Raw genomic sequence first — 25039 nt, forward strand, 5'->3', positions numbered from 1 at the left:
GATCCAGGACAGCAGCCGCTCTTGTGCACATCGCTGGATCAAGATCAGGTTTGGGTAAGTGTTGGGAGAAAGCTGCATACTGAAGGTTTTTTACCATTATGCGTAGAATGCATGAAGGTAAAACACCTTCCCTTTACCCTGATTATAAATATCCCCTCATTAGAACAACATCTGAACAGTAACTTGTATGCCCCCACACCCTGCAATCACAGTATATCTGCCATTTTGTGCCCGATACCATAGCAGTTTTGATTGGGCAGTAAAGGGGTGCATGCTATTAAAAGGCTGCAACCGATGCATTACAACTGTGCTTAAATTCTGTATCCCTGAATTGTAAATAATATATAATTCAAGCTTCTCTTAACCTGTAAACTCCTCTTGAACAGTATATCTCTATCCTGACTTATTTCCTTGCTCAAGCCCTTATTTAAGGTAAAACAATAATGGCTTTATTATGCGATGGCCCCCACAGGCTTTGCTTAGCTAGTCATAAGGCAAAGCATACAAATAATCAGGCTTATGTAATAAGGCAAAGGGGCTTGGCCGACTTTTTGGAATTCACCTTCCTTTGGCCTAGCTCCAGTAAAATATGTTTTTTTTTCCATTATTCTGGCAAGCTACCTTGCCTTATTATATAAGTGTGATAATGTTTTTTCACAGCACAACGGTGTATACATGCAAAGCTCTGTATGTGCCTACACACCTGAGACTCAGCTGTATAATGGCACGAGTGTTGCTTTCTCTATGCTATTCTTTAGCTCTTCATCCTCCATCAATACCCAGCTGAGATTGTCCACTCTGACCCGGGGTGGTTTTGGGCCGTTGAAGACCCCCATGACGGTCAAACAAACTCCATCTGCGCCATCCCCCCCTTGGTGCTGTACCCCTAAAATGCCGTAGGATTTAGGAGGATCTTGCAGCAGGTTCCGCAAGGGGTTAAGAAGGCTTCCCCCATGGGTGGCACAGACAGCAGTGGGTAGGTGGGCAGGGGCGCTGACACCCTGCAAGACCCACAATTCTCCTTTGCTAGTTAACCAAACTAGGAGCATTCGCAGGATGAGGAATGGGGAAGGGTACAGCAGAGGTAGAATATAGGGATGCGAAGGTTGGCTCTTGTACTCCAGTGCCAGCTTTATGAGAGGAAGGATATCTCTGCAGCGCAGAGGCAGAGGGGAAATCCTGTCCCACCAGGAGGCCTGGATAGATTCCTTGTCTGCTGAGGCCGGAGACTTTAAAGAGCCCCCTAGAAGGAAAACAAGGATCATAGTGATAGCATATCATAATACAAAACAAGCAAGTACATTCCCATAGGCAAGAGCTACACCTAACATCCTAAATTCAACTACAGTTAGAAACTACAACTACCGAGCCACATCGTGCTCTACTGTAAGTTTTATCATGATGACCAGTAGAGGGAGCTCTGCACCCTTACCCCTTGTATCTATGTCCTATTGGCACATCTGCTTTGAATGATATTCCATCTATGCAACTCTTGTGGTCTTAAATAAAAAAAGTAAAGAAAAAGTTACTTCTTTCTGGGGTCACTAAAAATGATGAGACAAGCATTGCTAAAAGAGAAAAGAGCAAACACCTCAATTTATAGCCTGCTAGCAAGTTACACAGTGTGGGTTGCTCCATGCCTGAAAATGCTTTGGCAGTGGCGAGTGATGGCGGAGGAAATTAAGTCTCTTCCTAGGAAGTCCCTGGAGAGGAGGGTTGTTTAATCTGCCTTTAGCGAGCCACTGGCCTTGAGGGATTGCCCTGTTATAAGGGAGGGTCTGTGTTTGATTAATCTAGAGAGAGAATCCCTTTAAAGTTTCGGGATTTGGCCTGGCTCTCGTTTCATGGTGGACTCTATGTGAAGGGAAACCTGAAGCATCGCTCTATGGAGAACTGTGGTTGTCCAAGAGTGGAGTGTTTGAGAAGACAATGGACCATTTCTTGCTTCAGTGCCCCTTTAATGTAGAAGTCTATAAGCGGGTGGGTGGGGCTCTGGGTATCATTTTTCTTCACGCTTGAGATATGTTGATTGGTCGTACAGGTCTTTTGAGACTCATTGAGATTTTGATTTTGAGACACTTTTTTTAGTTAGCTTAGTAGTCCGTTACTTCATGTGGAATGCACGGTGTCAGGTTTCCACTCAGAAAAAAGTGGTGGTGCACAACATTCTGGGTAAGGTTGGGAAGATTCGGGGCCTGATAGGTGGCGGCAGGACAAGGGCGTGGAGGAATGTTGGGTCCCCATAGCTGCTGTCTCTCAGGGTGTGGCTTTTCATTCTGTCCTTTCACGTCCCCTAGAATTTGTTAAGATCAAATTTTTGAAAATAGGCTGTATGCATGGGATAAATGTGTAATCGTTTCTTAGGGTGTGTTTAGGTGGAAGTTAGGGTCTTTGTTAAGGAAAATCATGACAATAATAATATAGAACAGATCAGTGTGTAAAAAAACAAAAACAAAGATATCAGTTGCATACGTGTCCAAACACATGTGAAACCAAGAGTTATCCAAAGGCAAAAATATACATTAGAATGAATATAGCAGCAAATACTACAAGGAAAGCAAGATGGAGAAGTGGTGCCCTATTCCTCCTCATGGGAGAATTCTTCCTTATAAAACACAAGATTCAGATTTGCATTTGTGTCTGCACACAGACAAGAATGCTTGAAATATATCACTGTGTGTAACACATCTATATAAAATATACAGTATCTCACAAAAGTGAGTACACCCCTTACATTTTTGTAAATATATTTTTCTATCTTTTTATGTGACAACACTGAAGAAATGACACTTTGCTACAATTTAAAGTAATGAGTGTACAGCTGCTTCAGTATGTCACATTACATGTTGGCATTCATGGTTCCCACAATGAACTGTAGCTCCCCAGTGTCAGCAGCACTCATGCAGCCCCAGACCATGACACTCCCACCACCATGCTTGACTGTAGGCAAGACACACTTGTCTTTGTACTCCTCACCTGGTTGCCGCCACACACACTTGACACCATCTGAACCAAATAAGTTTATCTTGGTCTCATCAGACCACAGGACATGGTTCCAGTAATCCAGGTCCTTAGTCTGCTTGTTTTCAGCAAACTGTTTGCGGGCTTTCTTGTGCATCATCTTTAGAAGAGGCTTCCTTCTGAAATGACAGCCATGCAGACCAATTTGATGCAGTGTGCGGCGTATGGTCTGAGCACTGACAGGCTGACCCCCCACTCCTTCAAGCTCTGCAAGCCATGCTGGCAGCACTCATAAGTCTATTTCCCAAAGACAACCTCTGGATATGACGCTGAGCACGTGCACTCAACTTCTTTGGTCGACCCTGGCGAGGCCTGTTCTGAGTGGAACCTGTCCTGGTTAACCACTGTATGGTCTTGGCCACCGTACTGCAGTTCAGTTTCAGGGTCTAAGCAATCTTCCTATAGCCTAGGGCCATCTTTATGAAGAGCAACTATTTTTTTCAGATCCTCAGAGAGTTCTTTGCCATGAGGTGCCATGTTGAACTTCCAGTGACCAGTATGAGAGAGTGAGAGTGATAACACCAAATTTACCACACCTGCTCCCCATTCACACCTGAGACCTTGTAACACTAACGAGTCACATGACACCGGTGAGGGAAAATGGGTGATTGGGCGTAATATGGACATTGTCACTTAGGGGTGTACTCACTTTTGTTGCCAGCAGTGTAGACATTAATGGCTGTGTGTTGAGTTATTTTGATGGGACAGCAAATTTACACTGTTATACAAGCTGTACACTCACTACTTTACATTGTAGCAAAGTGTAATTTCTTCAGTGTTGTCACATGAAAAGATATAATAAAATATTTACAAAAATGTGACGGGTGTACTCACTTTTGTGAGATACTGTACATTTAGTGGTATAGCTCCAGCCCAACGCCCCCCCCACCCCCAATGACACCTCCCTATTGGTCCGCCAAACCCATTAGCACTCAAGGTATTATCACCACATACACAAAATACTCCACTTTTTTTTTTTGCATAAGCCTACAGGTACCATGTGTTAAAAAAGGGACACCATCCAGGACTGAAACGTAGTTCTGAATGGAGAATTCTTAGAAGGAAAGAAGGACTGCTAGTCTATCACTATTCTCTCCTGATGTGTTCCTGGCTGTATAGAGACAGGCCAAGAGACACCCAAGCAGAACTTTTAAAACATTTGAGGTTTTTATTGAACATATTTTTTAAATACACCTCCCCGTACCTGTATGTTGGGCGAGGAATACAAATCGTACCCAGGCGGCTCCTCTCTCCTCCACAGCCAGCAGCGTGATGGGCTCACAGGTTAATCCAGTCTCCTCTTTGACCTCCCGGCACAGCCCATCCACCAAGGTCTCTCCTCTCTCCAGACGTCCAGCGGGGAGATACCAGGTACCTAGGCACTCAGCTTTGGCCTCCTGCATCATCAGCACTTCATCCTGCAGAGCAATTCACAGAGGATGAGCATTGCAACCTCTTAAATAAGTATCATCCCAGATATCGCTACTGGGCCTTTTTCCCCAGGGGGATGAGGCGACCAAGCTTTGACTAGAATTCCTAAAGACCCACTTGCCGACCGCCGCACGACTATATACTGCAGCAGTCAGCCCCCTACAGGCAAAGTGACGCATGGGACGCTCCCGCCCCCGCTCGTTCCCTGCCTACCCCGCACGTGTGACCGGCGGCTCCGATGTCCGCCGGCCACTGGCGATCTCCCTCAGGAGAGGGAAACAGACAGACAGCTGATGTAAACACAGCCGTCTGTCATTCTCCCTTCGATCATCACAGAGGCTATGCGATCCTGCTATGTAGGATCGTATGTCTCTGTGATGATCTAACAAGCCATGCCCCTTGACAGTTAGAATCACGCCCCTAGGGACACAACCCCGTCCCTAGGGTCACACTTAACCCCTTGATCACCAATAAAGTTAACCCCTTCCCTGCCAGTGTAATTTTTACAGTAACAGTGCATATGTATAGCACTGGATTACTGTAGTAATGTCACTGGTACCCCCAAAAGTGTCAAAAATGTCAGTCAGGGGTCCGATTTGTCCACTGCAATGTCGCAGTCCCGCAAAAAAAAACGCAGATCACCGCCATTACTAGTTTAAAAATAAAAATGACATAAATCTTTCCCGTAGTTAGTAAACGCAATACTTTTGCGCAAACCAATCAAAATACGCTTATTGCGATTTTTTTTTTTTTACCAAAAATATGTAGCAGAAAACAAATTGGCCTAAAATGTTCAAAAATTTTGATTTTTACATTATTTTTTTTGAGAATTTCCTATAAAAAAAATGTGAAAAAGATTATTTTTTCAAAATTGTCGCTATTTTATGTTTATAGCGCAAAAAAGAAAAATCGCACAGGTGATCAAATACCACCAAAAGAAAGCTCTGTCTGTGGGAAAAAAAAGGACATCAATTTTATTTGGGTACAGCGCCGCACGACTGCGCAATTATCAGTTAAAGTAACGCAGTGCCGTATCGCAAAAAATTTCCTGGTCATTAAGGGGGCAAATCCTTCCGGTCCAGAACTGGTTAACAAGGAACATACATTCCACTATAATAATTACGCTACCAAAATTTGTGTGAGTAAATTGCCTCCAGCATTGCTTCCGTTTCTTCTTGTTGTAGGCTGCCATTTTGATGAGTGAAAGACAAAACCAGAGAAAATTCCCAGCTCAACTCACCAACCAGTCTGCTTACCAACTGAATAGACCTGTCCAACAGAATGCGTTAAAAAAAGGGGATTAGTTGGCACACATTTGCAAGGCCCCTTCATGGCACCCTGTATTACGTGCAGCCCTAACCCTTCTAAATTATGAGAGTCTCCACAGTGGAAACACAGGCATTCTAATGGATAGATAGAGGGAAAGTGGGCCTGGAAGGAGCCCAATCCTCCTTAACCACTTAAGCTCCGGAGGATTTGGCTGCTCAAAGACCAGGCCCTATTATGCGATTCGGCACTGCAACAGACAATTACACGGTCGTGCGATGCTGTACCCAAATGAAATTGACGTCCTTTTTTTCCCACAAATAGCGCTTTCTTTTGGTGGTATTTGATCACCTGTGCAATTTTTATTTTTTGCACTATAAACAAAAAAAGTAGTGACAATTTTTTCACATTTTTTATATGAAATTCTCAAAAAAAATAATTTTAAAATCAAAATTTTTGAACATTTTCGGCCAATTTGTTTTCTGCTACATATTTTTGGTAAAAAGAAAAAAAATCGCAATAAGCGTATTTTGATTGGTTTGCGCAAAAGTATTGCGTTCACTAACTACGGGAAAGATTTATGTCATTTTTATTGTTTATTTTTTTTTAACTAGTAATGGCGGCGATCTGCGATTTTTTTTTTTTTTTTGCAGGACTGCGACATTGCGGCGGACAGATCGGACCCCTGACTGACATTTTTGCCACTTTTGGTAATACCAGTGACATTACTACAGTAATCAGTGCTAAAAATATGCACTGTTACTGTAAAAATGACACTGGCAGGGAAGGGGTTAACTTGGTGATCAAGGGGTTAAGTGTGTCCCTAGGGGTGTGATTCTAACTGTTAGGGGGCGTGGTTAGTGAAGTAATCACAGAGACATACGATCCTACATAGCAGGATCGCATAGCCTCGGTCATTACTTCAGGGAGAATGACAGACGGCTGTGTTTACATCAGCAGTCTGTCTTTCTCCCTCTCCTGAGGGAGATCGTGAGTGACCGGCGGACATCGGAGCCGCCAGTCACACGTGCTGGCTAGGCAAGGAACGAGCGGGGGCGAGCGACGTACCCATATGTCACTTTGCCTGTATGGGGCTTACTGCGGCAGTATATAGTCGTGCGGAGGTCGGCAAGTGGTTAAAGGTACAGGGGCAAACTGGGCATTAATCACATAGCACAATGGCAGCAAAGGTTTCCAGTGTGTCCCCTTACCAATATTTACACCAGTATCAAAGAAATGGCTCCTGCCCCCATCTATAACTGGCCTTCACAGCAAGGAGAACATAGAAGGGAAACCACATGAAAAACAAAAACCAGAGAAAATTCCCAGCTCAACTCCCCAACCAGTATGCGTTAAAGACAAGGGTTTACTTGTATCACAGGATTTCATCCAGAGCTTCTCCCATTCTTTGGAACTCTCTACCCCAATATGTCCGACTGTCCTCTAATCCAGTGTTTTTCAACCACTGTTCCGTGGCACACTAGTGTGCCGCGGGATGTTGCCTGGTGTGCCGTGGGAACAATTGAAGAATTCATAAGATTTAAAAAAAAAAAAAAAAAAAAGTAAAACTTTCGCCCATTGGCGGGCGCCGGACTGTGTCCTGGGTATGGGGGGTGGGGTCAAAAACCAGCAGGGGCGCCGATTGGCGCTCTTCAGGGGGACACTCCCACTTTTCTGATGTCCGGGCTGTGATTGGTCCAGACTCCAGCCTGGACCAATCACAGTAGGACATCATCTTCCGCCTTCCGACTTCCTTCCCGCCCGAGCACAGTGTGCGCAGCAGCGGAGAGAAGAAGACGTCGCGAGTCACCAGGAGGACCGGAGCGGACGGAGACCAGGACTCGGGGCTCGCGGGAGTCGGCACTGCAGAGAGACCGCATCCGGATCCAGACCAGGTCACAGGCGCAGCGTGAGGAGGTCATCTGGAACCAGTAGGTCAGCAGCCCAGTAAGTGAGTCCTCCTGTCAGTCCTCCTCATGCCTATTCCATCACCTGTGCCATGCCTATTCCATCGCCTGTACTATCTGTGCCATGCCTATACCATCTGTGCCATGCCAGTACCATCTGTGCCATGCCAGTACCATCTGTGCCATGCCTATTCCACCATCTGTGCCATGCCTATTCCACCATCTGTGCCATTCCAGTACCATCTGTGCCATGCCAGTACCATCTGTGCCATGCCAGTACCATCTGTGCCATGCCTATTCCACCATCTGTGCCATGCCTATACCATCTGTGCCATGCCTATTCCACCATCTGTGCCATGCCTATTCCACCATCTGTGCCATGCCTATACCATCTGTGCCATGCCTATTCCATCACCTGTGCCATGCTTATACCATCACCTGTGCCATGCCTATTCCATCACTTGTGCCATGCCTATTCCATCACCATCATCCAAAGAGGGGGGGCTTCATTTTGAAAGGTACCCTCACAGTGTTAAAAGGGATGTGGCCTGGGTATGATTCAGAAGGAGGGGGTATGCTGCCACCCCATGCTCTCTGCGCAGCCTCCCCCTTGGAAGACACCTTGTCCCCACCACCACGCATTCATTCATATAATATTGTGAGACAATTTAAGATGAAAAAAAAAAAAAATTCAAAATAGCAATAACACTTTACAAACCATTGTGATTTTTTCTGACTATTGCTATGATTTTTATTATACAGTAGTTTGGAAAGTTTATTATTCATCGAATAAAAGTAAGGGCTCGCCTCTTGCACACGGGCGTTCCGATCAGATCCGCCTGTCAGATCTGATTGGATGCTCCATTCAGCCCTATGGAGCAGCGGATGTCAGTGTCAGCGGTGACATGTCTGCTGACACCCGCTGCCATCCGCATCCGATCCTGTCTGTGAAATCCAGACGGATGGAAACCCTATTTTCCATCCGTCCTGGGTGGGGATCGGATGAGAGAGGACAGGCGGTCCGCTCTCATCCGATTCCCCATAGAGAGCAGTGGGGCTCTGACATCTCCCTCTCTGCACACATTTTCTAATGGTGGTGTGCCTGGGGATTTTTTTCATGAAACAAGTGTGCCTTTGCCCAAAAAAGGTTGAAAAACACTGCTCTAATCTATCCATCTTTAGACGATCCCTGAAAACCCTTCTCTTTAAAGAAGCCTACCCGGCTACTAACTAATAACACTGTTTCACTTGCTCCATCAGCTCATCTCCCACAGCTATTGCCTTTTGTATCAATTGACCCTTCCTTTTAGATTTTAAGCTCTAACGAGCAGGGCCCTCTGATTCCTTTTGTTCCAAATTGTATTGTAACTGTAATGTCTGCCTTCATTTTGTTAAGCAATGCGCAAACTGTTGGCGCTATATAAATCCTGTATAATAATAATCGCTTGCAGTCCTAAGCCCCCATGTGCTCCTTGCTATGAAGGCCAGTTATAGATGGGGACAGGGGCCATTTCTTTGTTACTGATGTAATATTGGTGAGAGGACACACTGGACATCTTTGCTGCCATTGGAGGATTGGGCTCCCTCCAGGCCCACCTGCCCTCTATATATCCATTAGAATGCCTGTGCTTCCACTATGGAGACTCGCATAATTTAGAAGGGTTAGGACTGCAGGTAATACAGGGTGTCGTGAAGGGGCCTTGCAGCTTACGCATGCGTTTGCTGTTCTTAACGCATACTATTGGACAGGTTAATTCAGTTGGTAAGCAGACTGGTTGGTGAGTTGAGCTAGGAATTTTCTCTGTTTTTGTCTTTCATGCCCTTCCATGTGCTCCTTGCTGTGAAGGCCAGTTATAGATGGGGCAGGGGCCATTTTGATGAAGCCCAGAGCCCCTGAACAGCAGTAAATCTGGGCAGTATTGTATCTTCCAGGAGTGTCAGATGTCTTCTTCCCCCACTACATTGTGGATTCCCCCTCCAACCCAGCCTTTCCAAACCTTTTTAACATGGAGGAACCCTTAAAAGTATTGAATGCTAATAAAAGGCTGACATACAATGTATTACCAAAAGTATTGGGACGCCTGCCTTTACACGCAAATTAACTTTAATGGCATCCCAGTTTTAGTCCGTAGTCCAGTCCTTAGTCCCACCCTTTGCAGCTATAACAGCTTCAACTCTTCTGGGAAGGCTGTGCACAAGGTTTAGGAGTGTGCCTATGGGAATGTTTGATGATTGTTACAGAAGCGCATTTGTGAGGTCAGTATCCGTTCCAATTCATCCCAAAGGCGTTCTATCGGGTTGAGGTCAGGACTTTGTGCAGGCCAGTCAAGTTCCTCCACCCCAAACTCACTCATCCATGTCTTTATGGACCTTGCTTTGTGCACTGGTGTGCAGTCATGTTGGAACAGGAAGGAGCCATCCCCAAACTGTTCTCACAAAGTTGGGAGCATGAAATTGTTCAAAATGTCTTGCTATGCTGACGCCTTAAGAGTTCCCTTCACTGGAACTAAGAACCAAGCCCAATCTCTGAAAAAAAACCCCACACCATAATCCCACCTCCACCAAATAATTTGAACCAGTGCACAAAGCAAGGTCCATAAAGACATGGATAGTTTAGGGTAGAGGAACTTAACTGGTCTGCTTAGAGTCCTGACTTCAAAACAATAGAACACCATTGGGATGAATTGGAACGGATACTGACCTCACAAATGCGCTTCTGTAACAATGGTCAAACATTCCCATAGACACACTCCTAAACCTTGTGGACAGCCATCCCAGAAGGGCTGAAGCTGATATAGCTGCAAATGGTGGGCCAACTCAATATTGAACCCTACGGACTAAGACTGGGATGCCATTAAAGTTCATGTTTGTGTAAAGCCAGGCGTCCTAATACTTTTGGTAATATAATGTAGGCTGCAGTGCTGGAATGGAAAGAAGATAACAGACACGGGCCACCGAAGAGGTGAGTAATGGCCTTTTACATGTTACAGTAAATTCAAAAAACAATTTTCAGCATTTTAAATCTGCAGCTTTCACGAAAAGAATATCTATTGATCCCGCCACAACGGACTGTAAATAGGAACTTCCAGTTACAGAGTGACAACAAACCCCGTCACTGTATCCTCCATTGTCACCCTCTCACATGCTCTCCCAATGGAGACTAAAAGAAGATGTGGTGTCACCCATTGCACAGTTATGACCCAACATGTAGAAAGTATGTAACTGTTGCTGGAGCGCACACAAACAAGAAGTGGCTGTAAAGGGTTATCCAGATGTGTAAAAAACGAAATATATAGCAAAATCTGTAAATATGTGTAAATCTCAGCTGATCCATAAACATAAAACACTGTATCATAGATAAAATCCAATGCTGAGAGATAAAAAATTGTGCAAAGTGCAGATGAATGACACGTGGTCCCTTGTGTCGTCACGCGTAGGGGAGGGGCAAGGACGGACTGAGCGCTTCTCCGAGGTACTGGCGAGACTGTCAGGCTGAATCCACTGCAGAGGATAGGACACAGCTGCGGCGTCTCCCACTATACCACCACGGTATTTTAAAGATTGTTAAACCTGGATGGCTGTCTAAAGGTGCATGGATGCCCCATAGCATGTGAGTGCATTACCTTATCTTTTAATAGAATAAAACGTTTTTAAAGGTATAAGCACTATTGTGAGCCTTTTTTACTTTCATGATACGCTGGCTATTACGGTGAAATCGGCTGATATATGGGATGTGATCACCTAGAAATGTTAACCATTAGATATCCAGCATTTGAGCCTAATTGAATCTATTATAAGGTGAGCGCCCAATCAGGATTAGGATTGAGCTGTGACACCCCGGTCACTCACTTGGTTTGGGAACACTGCCACAGTCAGGTGGCTCGAACACTTATAGAAGATTCGTTTGCACTGATTTTCACTAAAGACTTCTTTCGGACACTTGATTTTTATTTGCTGCATGGACTTATATATACATTTTATCACTGTTATAACTCATCATTCATTGAATTTTATATATTGTATGGATTGATATTTAGTATATTTTAGCACTGGGATTTATTGTAATATTCACTTGTGTTTAGCACCTTGCACTTTCTTATATTTCTTATAGTACAATATTATATCCATTTATGAATTGCACTTTGCACAATTTTTTATCTCTCAGCATTGGATTTTATCTATGATACAATGTTTTATGTTTATGGAATAGGATCTTTTGCTTGAGGGCTGAGATTTACACATATTTACATATTTTGCTATATATTTATTTTTTACACATCTGGATAGATTTTTATTTGTGCAACACTATTATTATATTTATTGGCTCTTTGCACTTTTATGAGAAGTGAAGTTTTTGCGGTATTTTAAAAATCTGAGGCAGGAAGGTTGCTAGCAGGAATCTTTGATTTTTGGCTGTAAAGGGGTGAGGGAGATAAGCAACAAAGGATGGAAAAAGGTGATAAAGATTAAAAAAAAAAAACCACAACAATGATGTCCCTTGTTTAGGATACACTGAACCTTCTGACAAATCTTACAGAACACACAAAGTAACTCACCTGCTCATTCAGTAATACACCCACGACAATGTAACAGACATTATGTTTCAATCGAAGGGCTCGAGGACTCTCCGACATGATGTCATATTGGTCAGGGAGTGGGGCAGCTCCCCCGCCTAACAGAGTTTTCAATTCTTCCTCCACAGCTGAAGACATCTCTGAAAAACAGCAGAGACATTCTGTGCATTGGAGTGTGTATACAGTATATATACTCACTGACACTTTATATTCGGTACACCCTGCTACTACCGGATTGGACCCCTTTTGTCTTCAGAACTGCCTCCATTCTTCATGGCATAGATTGAACAAGGTGTTGGAAACGTTCCTCAGATTTTGTTCCATAGAGACATGATAGTATCACACAGTTGCTGCAGATTTGTCGGCTGCAGATCCATGATGTGAATTAGAGCCCAGCGTGGGCCTGACTTCTTAAACCCGCTGGATGTATGACATGGACCGCCCGCCCGCACCCGCAACCTATGTGTTCCACACCCGCAATGTTTGTGTCCACTCCCGCCAACTTTATCTCAGTGCTGGCCCTTATCTGCAGTCCAAGCCCTTATCTTATAATGCTGTATATATATATATATATATATATATATATATATGATGCTGAAAAGAGGTCTTAGAGTTAGAGGCTCATCATGCTCTCCCTGCAGCTATGGCCCCTCCTTCTCCTTCCCCAGCCAATAAACTCATACAATGCTGATACAGTGCCAGACCAAACCATTACACACATGATCTCCCCCCGCAGCTATGGTTCCTCCTTCTCCTTTCCCAGCCAATAACCACATCATATAACATTGCCTGATACAGTGCCAGACCAAACCATTACACACATGATCTCCCCCCAGCTATGGCTCCTCCTTCTCCTTTCCTAGCCAATAACCACATCATACAACGCTGATACAGTGCCAGACCAAACCATTACACACATGATCTCCCCCCGCAGCTATGGCTCCTCCTTCTCCTTCCCCAGCCAATAAACTCATACAATGCTGATACAGTGCCAGACCAAACCATTACACACATGATCTCCCCCCGCAGCTATGGTTCCTCCTTCTCCTTTCCTAGCCAATAACCACATCATACAACACTGATACAGTGCCAGACCAAACCATTACACACATAATCTCCCCCCGCAGCTATGGCTCCTCCTTCTCCTTTCCCAGCCAATAAACTCATACAACGCTGATACAGTGCCAGACCAAACTATTACACACATGATCTCCCCCCAGCTATGGTTCCTCCTTCTCCTTTCCTAGCCAATAACCACATCATACAACGCTGAAGGAGTGCCAGACCAAACCATTACACACATGATCTCCCCCCGCAGCTATGGTTCCTCCTTCTCCTTTCCTAGCCAATAACCACATCATACAACGCTGATACAGTGCCAGACCAAACCATTACACACATGATCTCCCCCCAGCTATGGTTTCTCCTTCTCCTTCCCCAGCCAATAAACTCATACAACGCTGATACAGTGCCAGACCAAACCATTACACTGAAAAAGTAGGGGGGAAAAGAAGAAAAGTCTTCCCAGACCTCGCTCTTAACGAGAGCTGGCGGAGCGAGGTCAGGGAAGACTTTTCTTCTTTGCCCCCCTCCTTTTCCTGTGTAATGGTTTGGTCTGGCACTGTATCAGCGTTGGTTATTGGCTGCGCTGGGGAAGGAAGGAACCATAGCTGCGGGGAGAGCATGAACAAGTACAGTGAGTCCTTACATCATAGAGTTCCCTGCGGGTCTCCCGCAAAAGTTTCTGACCGCCCGCAGCAATCGGAAAACCGCCCGCACCCGCGAGATTTGTGGCGGATCCCACACCCAATGCAGCCCTCTAATGTGAATCTCCCGTTCCACCACATCCCAAAGGTGCTCTATTGGATGAGATCTGGTGACGATGGAGGCCATTGGAGTACAGTGATCTCATTGTCATGTTCAGGAAACCAGTGGTGAGATGATTTGAGCTTTGTGACATGGTGCATTATCCTGCTGGAAGGAGCCATCAGAAGATGGGTACACTGTAGTAGTCATAAAGGGGTGGACATGGTCAGCAACAATACTCAGGTACGCCGTGGTGTTTAAACAATGCTAAACTGGTACTAAGGGCCCAAAGTGTGCCAAGAAAACATCCCCCACACCATTACACCAGCAGCCTGAACCGATGATACAAGGCAGGATGGATCCATGCTTTCATGTCGTTTACACCAAATTCTGACCCCACCATCTGAATGTGGCAGCTGAAATCAAGACTCATCAGACCAGGCAATGTTTTTCCAATCTTCTATTATCCTGTGCGAATTGTAGCCTCAGTTTCCTTTTCTTAGCCGACAGGAGTGGCACACGATGTGGTCTTCTGCTGCTGTAGCCCATCTGCTTCAAGGTTTGATGTGCTGTGCATTCAGAGATGGTATTCTGTATACCTTGATTATAACGAGTGGTTATTTGAGTTAGTGTTGCCTTTCTATCATCTCAAACCAGTCTGCCCATTCTCCTTCAACAAGGCATTTTCGTCCACACAATTTACACTCACTGGATATTTTCTCTTTTTCAGGCCATTCTCTGTAAACCCTGGAGATGGGTGTGAGTGAAAATGCCAGTAGATCAGCAGTTTTTGAAATACTCAGATCAGCCCGTCTGGCACCAACAACCATGGCACGTTCAATGTCACTCAAATCATCTTTCTTCCCCATTCTGATCCTCGGTTTAACCTTCAGCAAGTCGTCTCCACCACATCTACATGTCTAAATGCATTGAGTTGCTGCCATGTGATTGGCTGATTAGCAATTCCTGTTACCAAGCAAATGATTGTGGCCGGTGAGTGTATATGGCCACCTACATTTCTATATCTAGATAAGCAGCCTGTGTAGAATGGCAGAACCCCTTCCCTGTGCTGTATATAATGACAGGATCCCTCTCTCCCTGTGCTGTGTATATAATGACAGGATCCCTCTCTCCCTGTGCTGTGTATATAATGACAGGATCCCTCTCTCCCTGTGCTGTGTAAATAATGACAGGATCCCTCTCTCCCTGTGCTGTATATATAATGACAGGATCCCTCTCTCCCTGTGCTGTATATATAATGACAGGATCCCTCTCTCCCTGTGCTGTATTTATAATGACAGGATCCCTCTCTCCCTGTGTTGTGTTTAATGACAGGATCCCTCTCTCCCTGTGCTGTGTATATAATGACAGGATCCCTCTCTCCCTGTGCTGTATTTATAATGACAGGATCCCTCTCTCCCTGTGCTGTATATATAATGACAGGATCCCTCTCTCCCTGTGCTGTATTTATAATGACAGGATCCCTCTCTCCCTGTGCTATATATAATGACAGGATCCCTCTCTTCCTGTGCTGTATATAATGACAGGATCCCTCTCTCCCTGTGCTGTATATATAATGACAGGATCCCTCTCTCCCTGTGCTGTATATATAATGACAGGATCCCTCTCTCCCTGTGCTATATATAATGACAGGATCCCTCTCTTCCTGTGCTGTATATATAATGACAGGATCCCTCTCTCCCTGTGCTGTGTATATAATGACAGGATCCCTCTCTCCCTGTGCTGTATATATAATGACAGGATCCCTCTCTCCCTGTGCTATATATAATGACAGGATCCCTCTCTCCCTGTGCTGTGTATATAATGACAGGATCCCTCTCTCCCTGTGCTGTATTTATAATGACAGGATCCCTCTCTCCCTGTGCTGTATATATAATGACAGGATCCCTCTCTCCCTGTGCTGTATTTATAATGACAGGATCCCTCTCTCCCTGTGCTGTATATAATGACAGGATCCCTCTCTCCCTGTGCTGTATATATAATGACAGGATCCCTCTCTCCCTGTGCTGTATATATAATGACAGGATCCATCTCTCCCTGTGCTGTATATATAATGACAGGATCCCTCTCTCCCTGTGCTATATATAATGACAGGATCCCTCTCTCCCTGTGCTGTATATATAATGACAGGATCCCTCTCTCCCTGTGCTGTGTATATAATGACAGGATCCCTCTCTCCCTGTGCTGTATATATAATGACAGGATCCCTCTCTCCCTGTGCTATATATAATGACAGGATCCCTCTCTCCCTGTGCTGTGTATATAATGACAGGATCCCTCTCTCCCTGTGCTGTATTTATAATGACAGGATCCCTCTCTCCCTGTGCTGTATATATAATGACAGGATCCCTCTCTCCCTGTGCTATATATAATGACAGGATCCCTCTCTCCCTGTGCTGTGTATATAATGACAGGATCCCTCTCTCCCTGTGCTGTATATATAATGACAGGATCCCTCTCTCCCTGTGCTGTATTTATAATGACAGGATCCCTCTCTCCCTGTGCTATATATAATGACAGGATCCCTCTCTTCCTGTGCTGTATATAATGACAGGATCCCTCTCTCCCTGTGCTGTATATATAATGACAGGATCCCTCTCTCCCTGTGCTGTATATATAATGACAGGATCCCTCTCTCCCTGTGCTATATATAATGACAGGATCCCTCTCTCCCTGTGCTGTATTTATAATGACAGGATCCCTCTCTCCCTGTGCTGTATATATAATGACAGGATCCCTCTTTCCCTGTGCTGTGTATATAATGACAGGATCCCTCTCTCCCTGTGCTATATATAATGACAGGATCCCTCTCTCCCTGTGCTATATATAATGACAGGATCCATCTCTCCCTGTGCTGTATATATAATGACAGGATCCCTCTCTCCCTGTGCTGTGTATATAATGACAGGATCCATCTCTCCCTGTGCTGTGTATATAATGACAGGATCCCTCTCTCCCTGTGCTGTGTATATAATGACAGGATCCCTCTCTCCCTGTGCTGTATATATAATGACAGGATCCCTCTCTCCCTGTGCTGTATTTATAATGACAGGATCCCTCTCTCCCTGTGCTATATATAATGACAGGATCCCTCTCTCCCTGTGCTGTATTTATAATGACAGGATCCCTCTCTCCCTGTGCTGTGTATATAATGACAGGATCCCTCTCTCCCTGTGCTATATATAATGACAGGATCCCTCTCTCCCTGTGCTATATATAATGACAGGATCCCTCTCTCCCTGTGCTATATATAATGACAGGATCCCTCTCTCCCTGTGCTGTATATATAATGACAGGATCCCTCTCTCCCTGTGCTGTGTATATAATGACAGGATCCCTCTCTCCCTGTGCTATATATAATGACAGGATCCCTCTCTCCCTGTGCTATATATAATGACAGGATCCCTCTCTCCCTGTGCTATATATAATGACAGGATCCCTCTCTCCCTGTGCTATATATAATGACAGGATCCCTCTCTCCCTGTGCTATATATAATGACAGGATCCATCTCTCCCTGTGCTGTATATATAATGACAGGATCCCTCTCTCCCTGTGCTGTGTATATAATGACAGGATCCATCTCTCCCTGTGCTGTGTATATAATGACAGGATCCCTCTCTCCCTGTGCTGTGTATATAATGACAGGATCCCTCTCTCCCTGTGCTGTATATATAATGACAGGATCCCTCTCTCCCTGTGCTGTATTTATAATGACAGGATCCCTCTCTCCCTGTGCTATATATAATGACAGGATCCCTCTCTTCCTGTGCTGTATTTATAATGACAGGATCCCTCTCTTCCTGTGCTATATATAATGGCAGGATCCCTCTATCTCTGTGCCGTATACAGACAGAATATCTCTACAATACATGCCAGGATCCTTTCCCTGAGCTGTATATAATGGCAGGATGCCTCCATGGTACAGGCAGGGTTACAAACATCGGACTTACAAACGGAGGGAGACAACAGGAAGTGAGGAGAAATCTCCCCCTAGGAAGAGAAATTCTCTCATGTAAGAGTTCTCATGGGAAAACGATGTCTCCACTGAAGCTTTATCACTAATCCTGGTTTTCCACAACAACCCAAAATTTTCAAAATCCAGTTGTCATAGGTACAGAAAGGGAGGTAAAATTTTCTGAACAGGGGCACAGACAGCAAAACAAATGTTACCGGGGTGTTACTCCTTCCCTATGTTATCCAAAAAAACTAAAAAATATTATTTTGGTTGGAGCTAAACCTAAAAAATTTACCTGTTCCGACTTACAAACAAATTCAACCTAAAGACAAACCTACAGACCCCCTATCTTGTTTGTAACCCGGGGACCGCCTGGCCCTGTACATACCAGGATCCTCTCCCTCTCCTGTATATAATGACAGGATCTCTCCCTGTGCTGTATATAATGACAGGATCCCTCTCTCCCTGTGCTGTATATAATGACAGGATCCCTCTCTCTCTGTGCTGTATATAATGACAGGATCCCTCTCTCTCTGTGCTGTATATAATGACAGGATCCCTCTCTCCCTGTGCTGTGTATATAATGACAGGATCCCTCTCTCCCTGTGCTGTGTATATAATGACAGGATCCCTCTCTCCCTGTGCTGTGTATATAATGACAGGATCCCTCTCTCTCTGTGCTGTATATAATGACAGGATCCCTCTCTCCCTGTGCTGTGTATATAATGACAGGATCCCTCTCTCCCTGTGCTGTGTATGATGATGATCGTGCAGCTCTCCATGGTTGCACAGACTGCCCCTCCCCCCAGCTCCCCGATGCTGTGTATGATGACAGGATCCCTCACCCTGTGCTGTGTATGACAGGATCCCTCACCCTGTGTTATGTATGACAGGATCCCTCACCCTGTGCTGTGTATGACAGGATCCCTCACCCTGTGCTGTGTATGATGACAGGATTCCTCACCCTGTGCTATGTATGACAGGATCCCTCACCCTGTGTTATGTATGACAGGATCCCTCACCCTGTGCTGTGTATGACAGGATCCCTCACCCTGTGCTGTGTATGATGACAGGATCCCTCACCCTGTGTTATGTATGACAGGATCCCTCACCCTGTGCTGTGTATGACAGGATCCCTCACCCTGTGCTGTGTATGATGACAGGATTCCTCTCTCCCTGTGCTATGTATGACAGGATCCCTCACCCTGTGCTGTGTATGATGACAGGATCCCTCTCCCTGTGCTGTGTATGATGACAGGATTCCTCTCTCCCTGTGCTGTGTATGACAGGATCCCTCTCCCTGTGCTGTGTATGACAGGATCTCTCTCCCTGTGCTATGTATGACAGGATTCCTCTCCCTGTGCTGTGTATGATGACAGGATCCCTCTCCCTGTGCTGTGTATGATGACAGGATTCCTCTCTCCCTGTGCTGTGTATGACAGGATCCCTCTCCCTGTGCTGTGTATGACAGGATCTCTCTCCCTGTGCTATGTATGACAGGATTCCTCTCCCTGTGCTATGTATGATGACATGATCCCTCTCCCTGTGCTGTGTATGATGACATGATCCCTCTCCCTGTGCTGTGTATGATGACATGATTCCTCTCCCTGTGCTGTGTATGACAGGATCCCTCTCCCTGTGCTATGTATGACAGGATTCCTCTCCCTGTGCTATGTATGACAGGATTCCTCTCTCCCTGTGCTGTGTATGATGACATGATCCCTCTCCCTGTGCTGTGTATGATGACATGATCCCTCTCCCTGTGCTGTGTATGATGACAGGATTCCTCTCCCTGTGCTGTGTATGACAGGATCCCTCTCCCTGTGCTATGTATGACAGGATTCCTCTCCCTGTGCTATGTATGACAGGATTCCTCTCTCCCTGTGCTGTGTATGACAGGATCCCTCTCCCTGTGCTGTGTATGACAGGATCTCTCTCCCTGTGCTATGTATGACAGGATTCCTCTCCCTGTGCTATGTATGACAGGATTCCTCTCTCCCTGTGCTATGTATGACAGGATTCCTCTCTCCCTGTGCTGTGTATGACAGGATCCCTCTCCCTGTGCTGTGTATGATGACATGATTCCTCTCCCTGTGCTGTGTATGACAGGATCCCTCTCCCTGTGCTATGTATGACAGGATTCCTCTCCCTGTGCTATGTATGACAGGATTCCTCTCTCCCTGTGCTGTGTATGACAGGATCTCTCTCCCTGTGCTATGTATGACAGGATTCCTCTCTCCCTGTGCTGTGTATGACAGGATCCCTCTCACCCTGTGCTGTGTATGACAGGATCTCTCTCCCTGTGCTATGTATGACAGGATTCCTCTCCCTGTGCTATGTATGACAGGATTCCTCTCTCCCTGTGCTATGTATGACAGGATTCCTCTCTCCCTGTGCTGTGTATGACAGGATTCCTCTCTCCCTGTGCTGTGTATGACAGGATTCCTCTCTCCCTGTGCTGTGTATGACAGGATTCCTCTCCCTGTGCTATGTATGACAGGATTCCTCTCTCCCTGTGCTGTGTATGACAGGATTCCTCTCCCTGTGCTATGTATGACAGGATTCCTCTCTCCCTGTGCTATGTATGACAGGATTCCTCTCTCCCTGTGCTGTGTATGACAGGATTCCTCTCCCTGTGCTATGTATGACAGGATTCCTCTCTCCCTGTGCTGTGTATGACAGGATTCCTCTCTCCCTGTGCTATGTATGACAGGATTCCTCTCTCCCTGTGCTATGTATGACAGGATTCCTCTCTCCCTGTGCTGTGTATGACAGGATCCCTCTCCCTGTGCTGTGTATGACAGGATCTCTCTCCCTGTGCTATGTATGACAGGATTCCTCTCTCCCTGTGCTGTGTATGACAGGATCCCTCTCCCTGTGCTGTGTATGACAGGATCTCTCTCCCTGTGCTATGTATGACAGGATTCCTCTCCCTGTGCTATGTATGACAGGATTCCTCTCTCCCTGTGCTATGTATGACAGGATTCCTCTCTCCCTGTGCTGTGTATGACAGGATTCCTCTCTCCCTGTGCTGTGTATGACAGGATTCCTCTCTCCCTGTGCTGTGTATGACAGGATTCCTCTCCCTGTGCTATGTATGACAGGATTCCTCTCTCCCTGTGCTGTGTATGACAGGATTCCTCTCCCTGTGCTATGTATGACAGGATTCCTCTCTCCCTGTGCTATGTATGACAGGATTCCTCTCTCCCTGTGCTGTGTATGACAGGATTCCTCTCCCTGTGCTATGTATGACAGGATTCCTCTCTCCCTGTGCTGTGTATGACAGGATTCCTCTCTCCCTGTGCTATGTATGACAGGATTCCTCTCTCCCTGTGCTATGTATGACAGGATTCCTCTCTCCCTGTGCTGTGTATGACAGGATCCCTCTCCCTGTGCTGTGTATGACAGGATCTCTCTCCCTGTGCTATGTATGACAGGATTCCTCTCTCCCTGTGCTGTGTATGACAGGATCCCTCTCCCTGTGCTGTGTATGACAGGATCTCTCTCCCTGTGCTATGTATGACAGGATTCCTCTCCCTGTGCTATGTATGACAGGATTCCTCTCTCCCTGTGCTATGTATGACAGGATTCCTCTCTCCCTGTGCTGTGTATGACAGGATTCCTCTCCCTGTGCTATGTATGACAGGATTCCTCTCTCCCTGTGCTGTGTATGACAGGATCCCTCTCCCTGTGCTGTGTATGACAGGATCTCTCTCCCTGTGCTATGTATGACAGGATTCCTCTCTCCCTGTGCTGTGTATGACAGGATCTCTCTCCCTGTGCTATGTATGACAGGATTCCTCTCCCTGTGCTATGTATGACAGGATTCCTCTCTCCCTGTGCTATGTATGACAGGATTCCTCTCTCCCTGTGCTGTGTATGACAGGATTCCTCTCTCCCTGTGCTGTGTATGACAGGATCCCTCTCCCTGTGCTGTGTATGACAGGATCTCTATCCCTGTGCTATGTATGACAGGATTCCTCTCCCTGTGCTATGTATGACAGGATTCCTCTCCCTGTGCTATGTATGACAGGATTCCTCTCTCCCTGTGCTATGTATGACAGGATTCCTCTCTCCCTGTGCTGTGTATGACAGGATCCCTCTCCCTGTGCTGTGTATGACAGGATTCCTCTCCCTGTGCTGTGTATGATGACAGGATTCCTCTCTCCCTGTGCTGTGTATGACAGGATCTCTCTCCCTGTGCTATGTATGACAGGATTCCTCTCCCTGTGCTATGTATGACAGGATTCCTCTCTCCCTGTGCTGTGTATGACAGGATCCCTCTCCCTGTGCTGTGTATGATGACATGATTCCTCTCCCTGTGCTGTGTATGACAGGATCCCTCTCCCTGTGCTATGTATGACAGGATTCCTCTCCCTGTGCTATGTATGACAGGATTCCTCTCCCTGTGCTATGTATGACAGGATTCCTCTCCCTGTGCTATGTATGACAGGATTCCTCTCCCTGTGCTATGTATGACAGGATTCCTCTCCCTGTGCTGTGTATGACAGGATTCCTCTCCCTGTGCTATGTATGACAGGATCTCTCTCCCTGTGCTATGTATGACAGGATTCCTCTCTCCCTGTGCTGCATATGACAGGATCCCTCACCCTGTGCTATGTATGATGACAGGATTCCTCTCTCCCTGTGCTATGTATGACAGGATTCCTCTCTCCCTGTGCTATGTATGACAGGAACCCTCTCCCTGTGCTGTGTATGATGACAGGATTCCTCTCCCTGTGCTATGTATGACAGGAACCCTCTCCCTGTGCTGTGTATGACAGGATCCCTCTCCCCCTGTGCTGTATATGACAGGATCCCTCTCCCTGTGCTGTGTATGATGACAGGATCCCTCCTTATGCTCTGTATCATGTCAGGATTCCTCTATATACCAGGATCCCTCTCTCCCTGTGCTATGTATGACAGGATCCCTGTGCTGTGTATGGATGATGATCGTGCAGCTCTCCATGGTTGCACAGCCTCCCCCTCCCCCCAGCTCCCCGATGCTGTCAGTGTAGATCTCCCGGTCCCCTCCCCCTCCTTTGCTCCCCATTAATTGATGCCCCCCCATATAAGAATCCCATCACCTCACCCGATTCAATCCAACCCGGAAGTAGTGGACTCGCCTCTCTCTGCGCTCATTGGTGGTGGCCGGTCGAGCCTCTACTTCTTACTGGACAATAGGAGATTCTGTGGGGCGTGTCTTTGTTTAAAGGCATACAACCTCACTATTGGATTGCTATCACCTACAAGTCCGGGGGGAATCATCGCTCACCGTTTATTTCACTGTTTGTATTTTTATTCTTTTCTTTTTTTTTTGTTTATAAAGTTTTCTTTTTCTAATTGTCAGCTTATAACAGAAGTGAGCATGGCATTGATGGAATAATTATTACCGATTATACTGAGGAGCATTGCCCTCCGATCCCTCTTCTATCCTATTGTGTAATATCTGTCATGTCATCTTCTGTTATGTAAAGACCTGTGCCCGCTATATCCTGTATATTATTAATAATAAATAGAATTCATTGTTATGTACAGTCTATGTGTGTATATATATATATATATATATATATATACTGATCAGCCATAATATTATAACCACTGACAGGTAAAGTCCATACTATTGATTATCCCATTATAATGACACATGAAAGTGGGTCTATATATATTTTGCGACAAGTGAACATGTTGTCCCTGAAGTTGCGAAAAAAAAAAGCACAGGTAAGAATTTGAGCAGCTTTGACCAAATAGTAATGGCTAGAAAACTGGATCAGAGCAACTCCAAAACGGCATCTGTTGCAGGATGATCCGGGTCAGCGGTGGGCAGAACCTACCAAAAGTGGTCCAAGGAAGGGAGAACAGTGGACTGGTGACATGGTCATGGATGGACAAGGCTTATTGCTGTCTGTAGGGCAGCCGTCATGAATTGGCAGTCCAAAGTCCAATCACCATCTGTGAAGTGTCACATCTCTACAGTCATTGGTTGCTGGGACTGCAGGCATCCCAGCAACGTCATGTGCGCGTCCCGCCTTCCTGCTGCTCGCAGCTCCCGTCTATCACTCCTTGCCAATGGCGAGGTATGGTATCTCCCAGCTCCTGCAGCTTGCCACCTATGCCAGCTCCTGCCGTCAAAGTTTGGGGCACACTTTCTGATAAGGGGTACATTTCTGGTTAAGGGTCAAGCTGATGGGCACATTTTATGTTAAGGTTCACTCTGAAGGGTACAACAAATTGTGCCCATCAGAGTGCCCCTTATTTTATGTTAAGGTGCACACTAATGGGCATATTTTATTGTAAGGGGCATGCTGATAGGCACAATTTGTTGTGCCCATCAGCATGCCCCTTAACATAAAATATGCACATCAGTGTTCCCTTTAACATAAAATAAGGGGCACTCTGATGGGCACATTTTGTTGTACCCTTCAGAGTGAACCCTAACATAAAATGTGCCCTTAACATAAAATAAGGGGCATGCCGGTGGGCATATGTTAAGAGGGCATGCTGATGGGCACACCTGATGTGAGGGAGAAACCTGATGGGCAGAATTAATGTAAAGTAGCACTCAGATGGGGACACCTAATGCAAGCGGACACTCTGGTGGGGACAAATGAAGTAAGGGGGGCACACGGATGAGAGACATCAGATGTAAGGGAGCCTTCTGATGCAGAAACCTTATGTAAAGGGGGGGAGGGCACTCTGATGGGAATACCTGCTATAAGGGGGTACTCTGAAAGTGGCAACTGATTTATGGGGGTAGTCTGATGGGGGTGTCCAATGTAATGAATTACTCTGGTGGGGGCAGCTGATGTAAGGGGGAACACTATTGAGGACTTTTACATTTCCAGAGTATTACCAGAATGTGTGGAGGAAATAGGAACAAGAGCACCAGAGAGCAAAAAAGGAGGAAAGTAGACGCATACAATCTTTCATGGCACACATGAAATAGAAGAACATTTTAGTGACCAGTCCTTGAATTTTAATTCAATACCCCTGCTGTAGGGAGTGAAGATTGGCCCCTGCAGGTCAAATTATTGAAAAAGTTAATGCTAGTTCTGAT

At 45.8% G+C, this 25039-nt stretch overlaps 1 protein-coding gene across 1 annotated transcript; it reads right to left on the minus strand.

Moving 5' to 3' along the window:
* Nucleotides 1-198: 198 nt before the first annotated feature.
* Nucleotides 199-23179, minus strand: NUDT18 (nudix hydrolase 18). Its single transcript, XM_082256544.1, has 4 exons — nt 23075-23179; nt 12182-12339; nt 4226-4439; nt 199-1243 (listed from the first exon to the last, which is right to left on the minus strand). The coding sequence occupies exons 2-4, from the start codon at nt 12335-12337 to the stop codon at nt 711-713; spliced, it is 903 nt and encodes a 300-aa protein (XP_082112670.1). The 5' UTR covers nt 12338-12339; nt 23075-23179; the 3' UTR covers nt 199-710.
* Nucleotides 23180-25039: the final 1860 nt, after the last annotated feature.

The sequence above is a fragment of the Pelophylax lessonae genome (assembly GCF_965119305.1).
Source record: "Pelophylax lessonae genome assembly, chromosome: 4".
Classification (NCBI taxonomy): Eukaryota; Metazoa; Chordata; class Amphibia; order Anura; family Ranidae; genus Pelophylax; species Pelophylax lessonae.

Bases quoted from the DNA above. Each gene is read 5' to 3' on its own strand.
- NUDT18 (XM_082256544.1), bottom strand. From the start codon at position 12,337: ATGTCTTCAGCTGTGGAGGAAGAATTGAAAACTCTGTTAGGCGGGGGA. The intron at 4,440-12,181 runs GTGAGTTACTTT...ATTGCTCTGCAG, and splicing joins GTGTATTACTGAATGAGCAG to GATGAAGTGCTGATGATGCA. The intron at 1,244-4,225 runs GTACGGGGAGGT...TTTTCCTTCTAG, and splicing joins ATTCCTCGCCCAACATACAG to GGGGCTCTTTAAAGTCTCCG.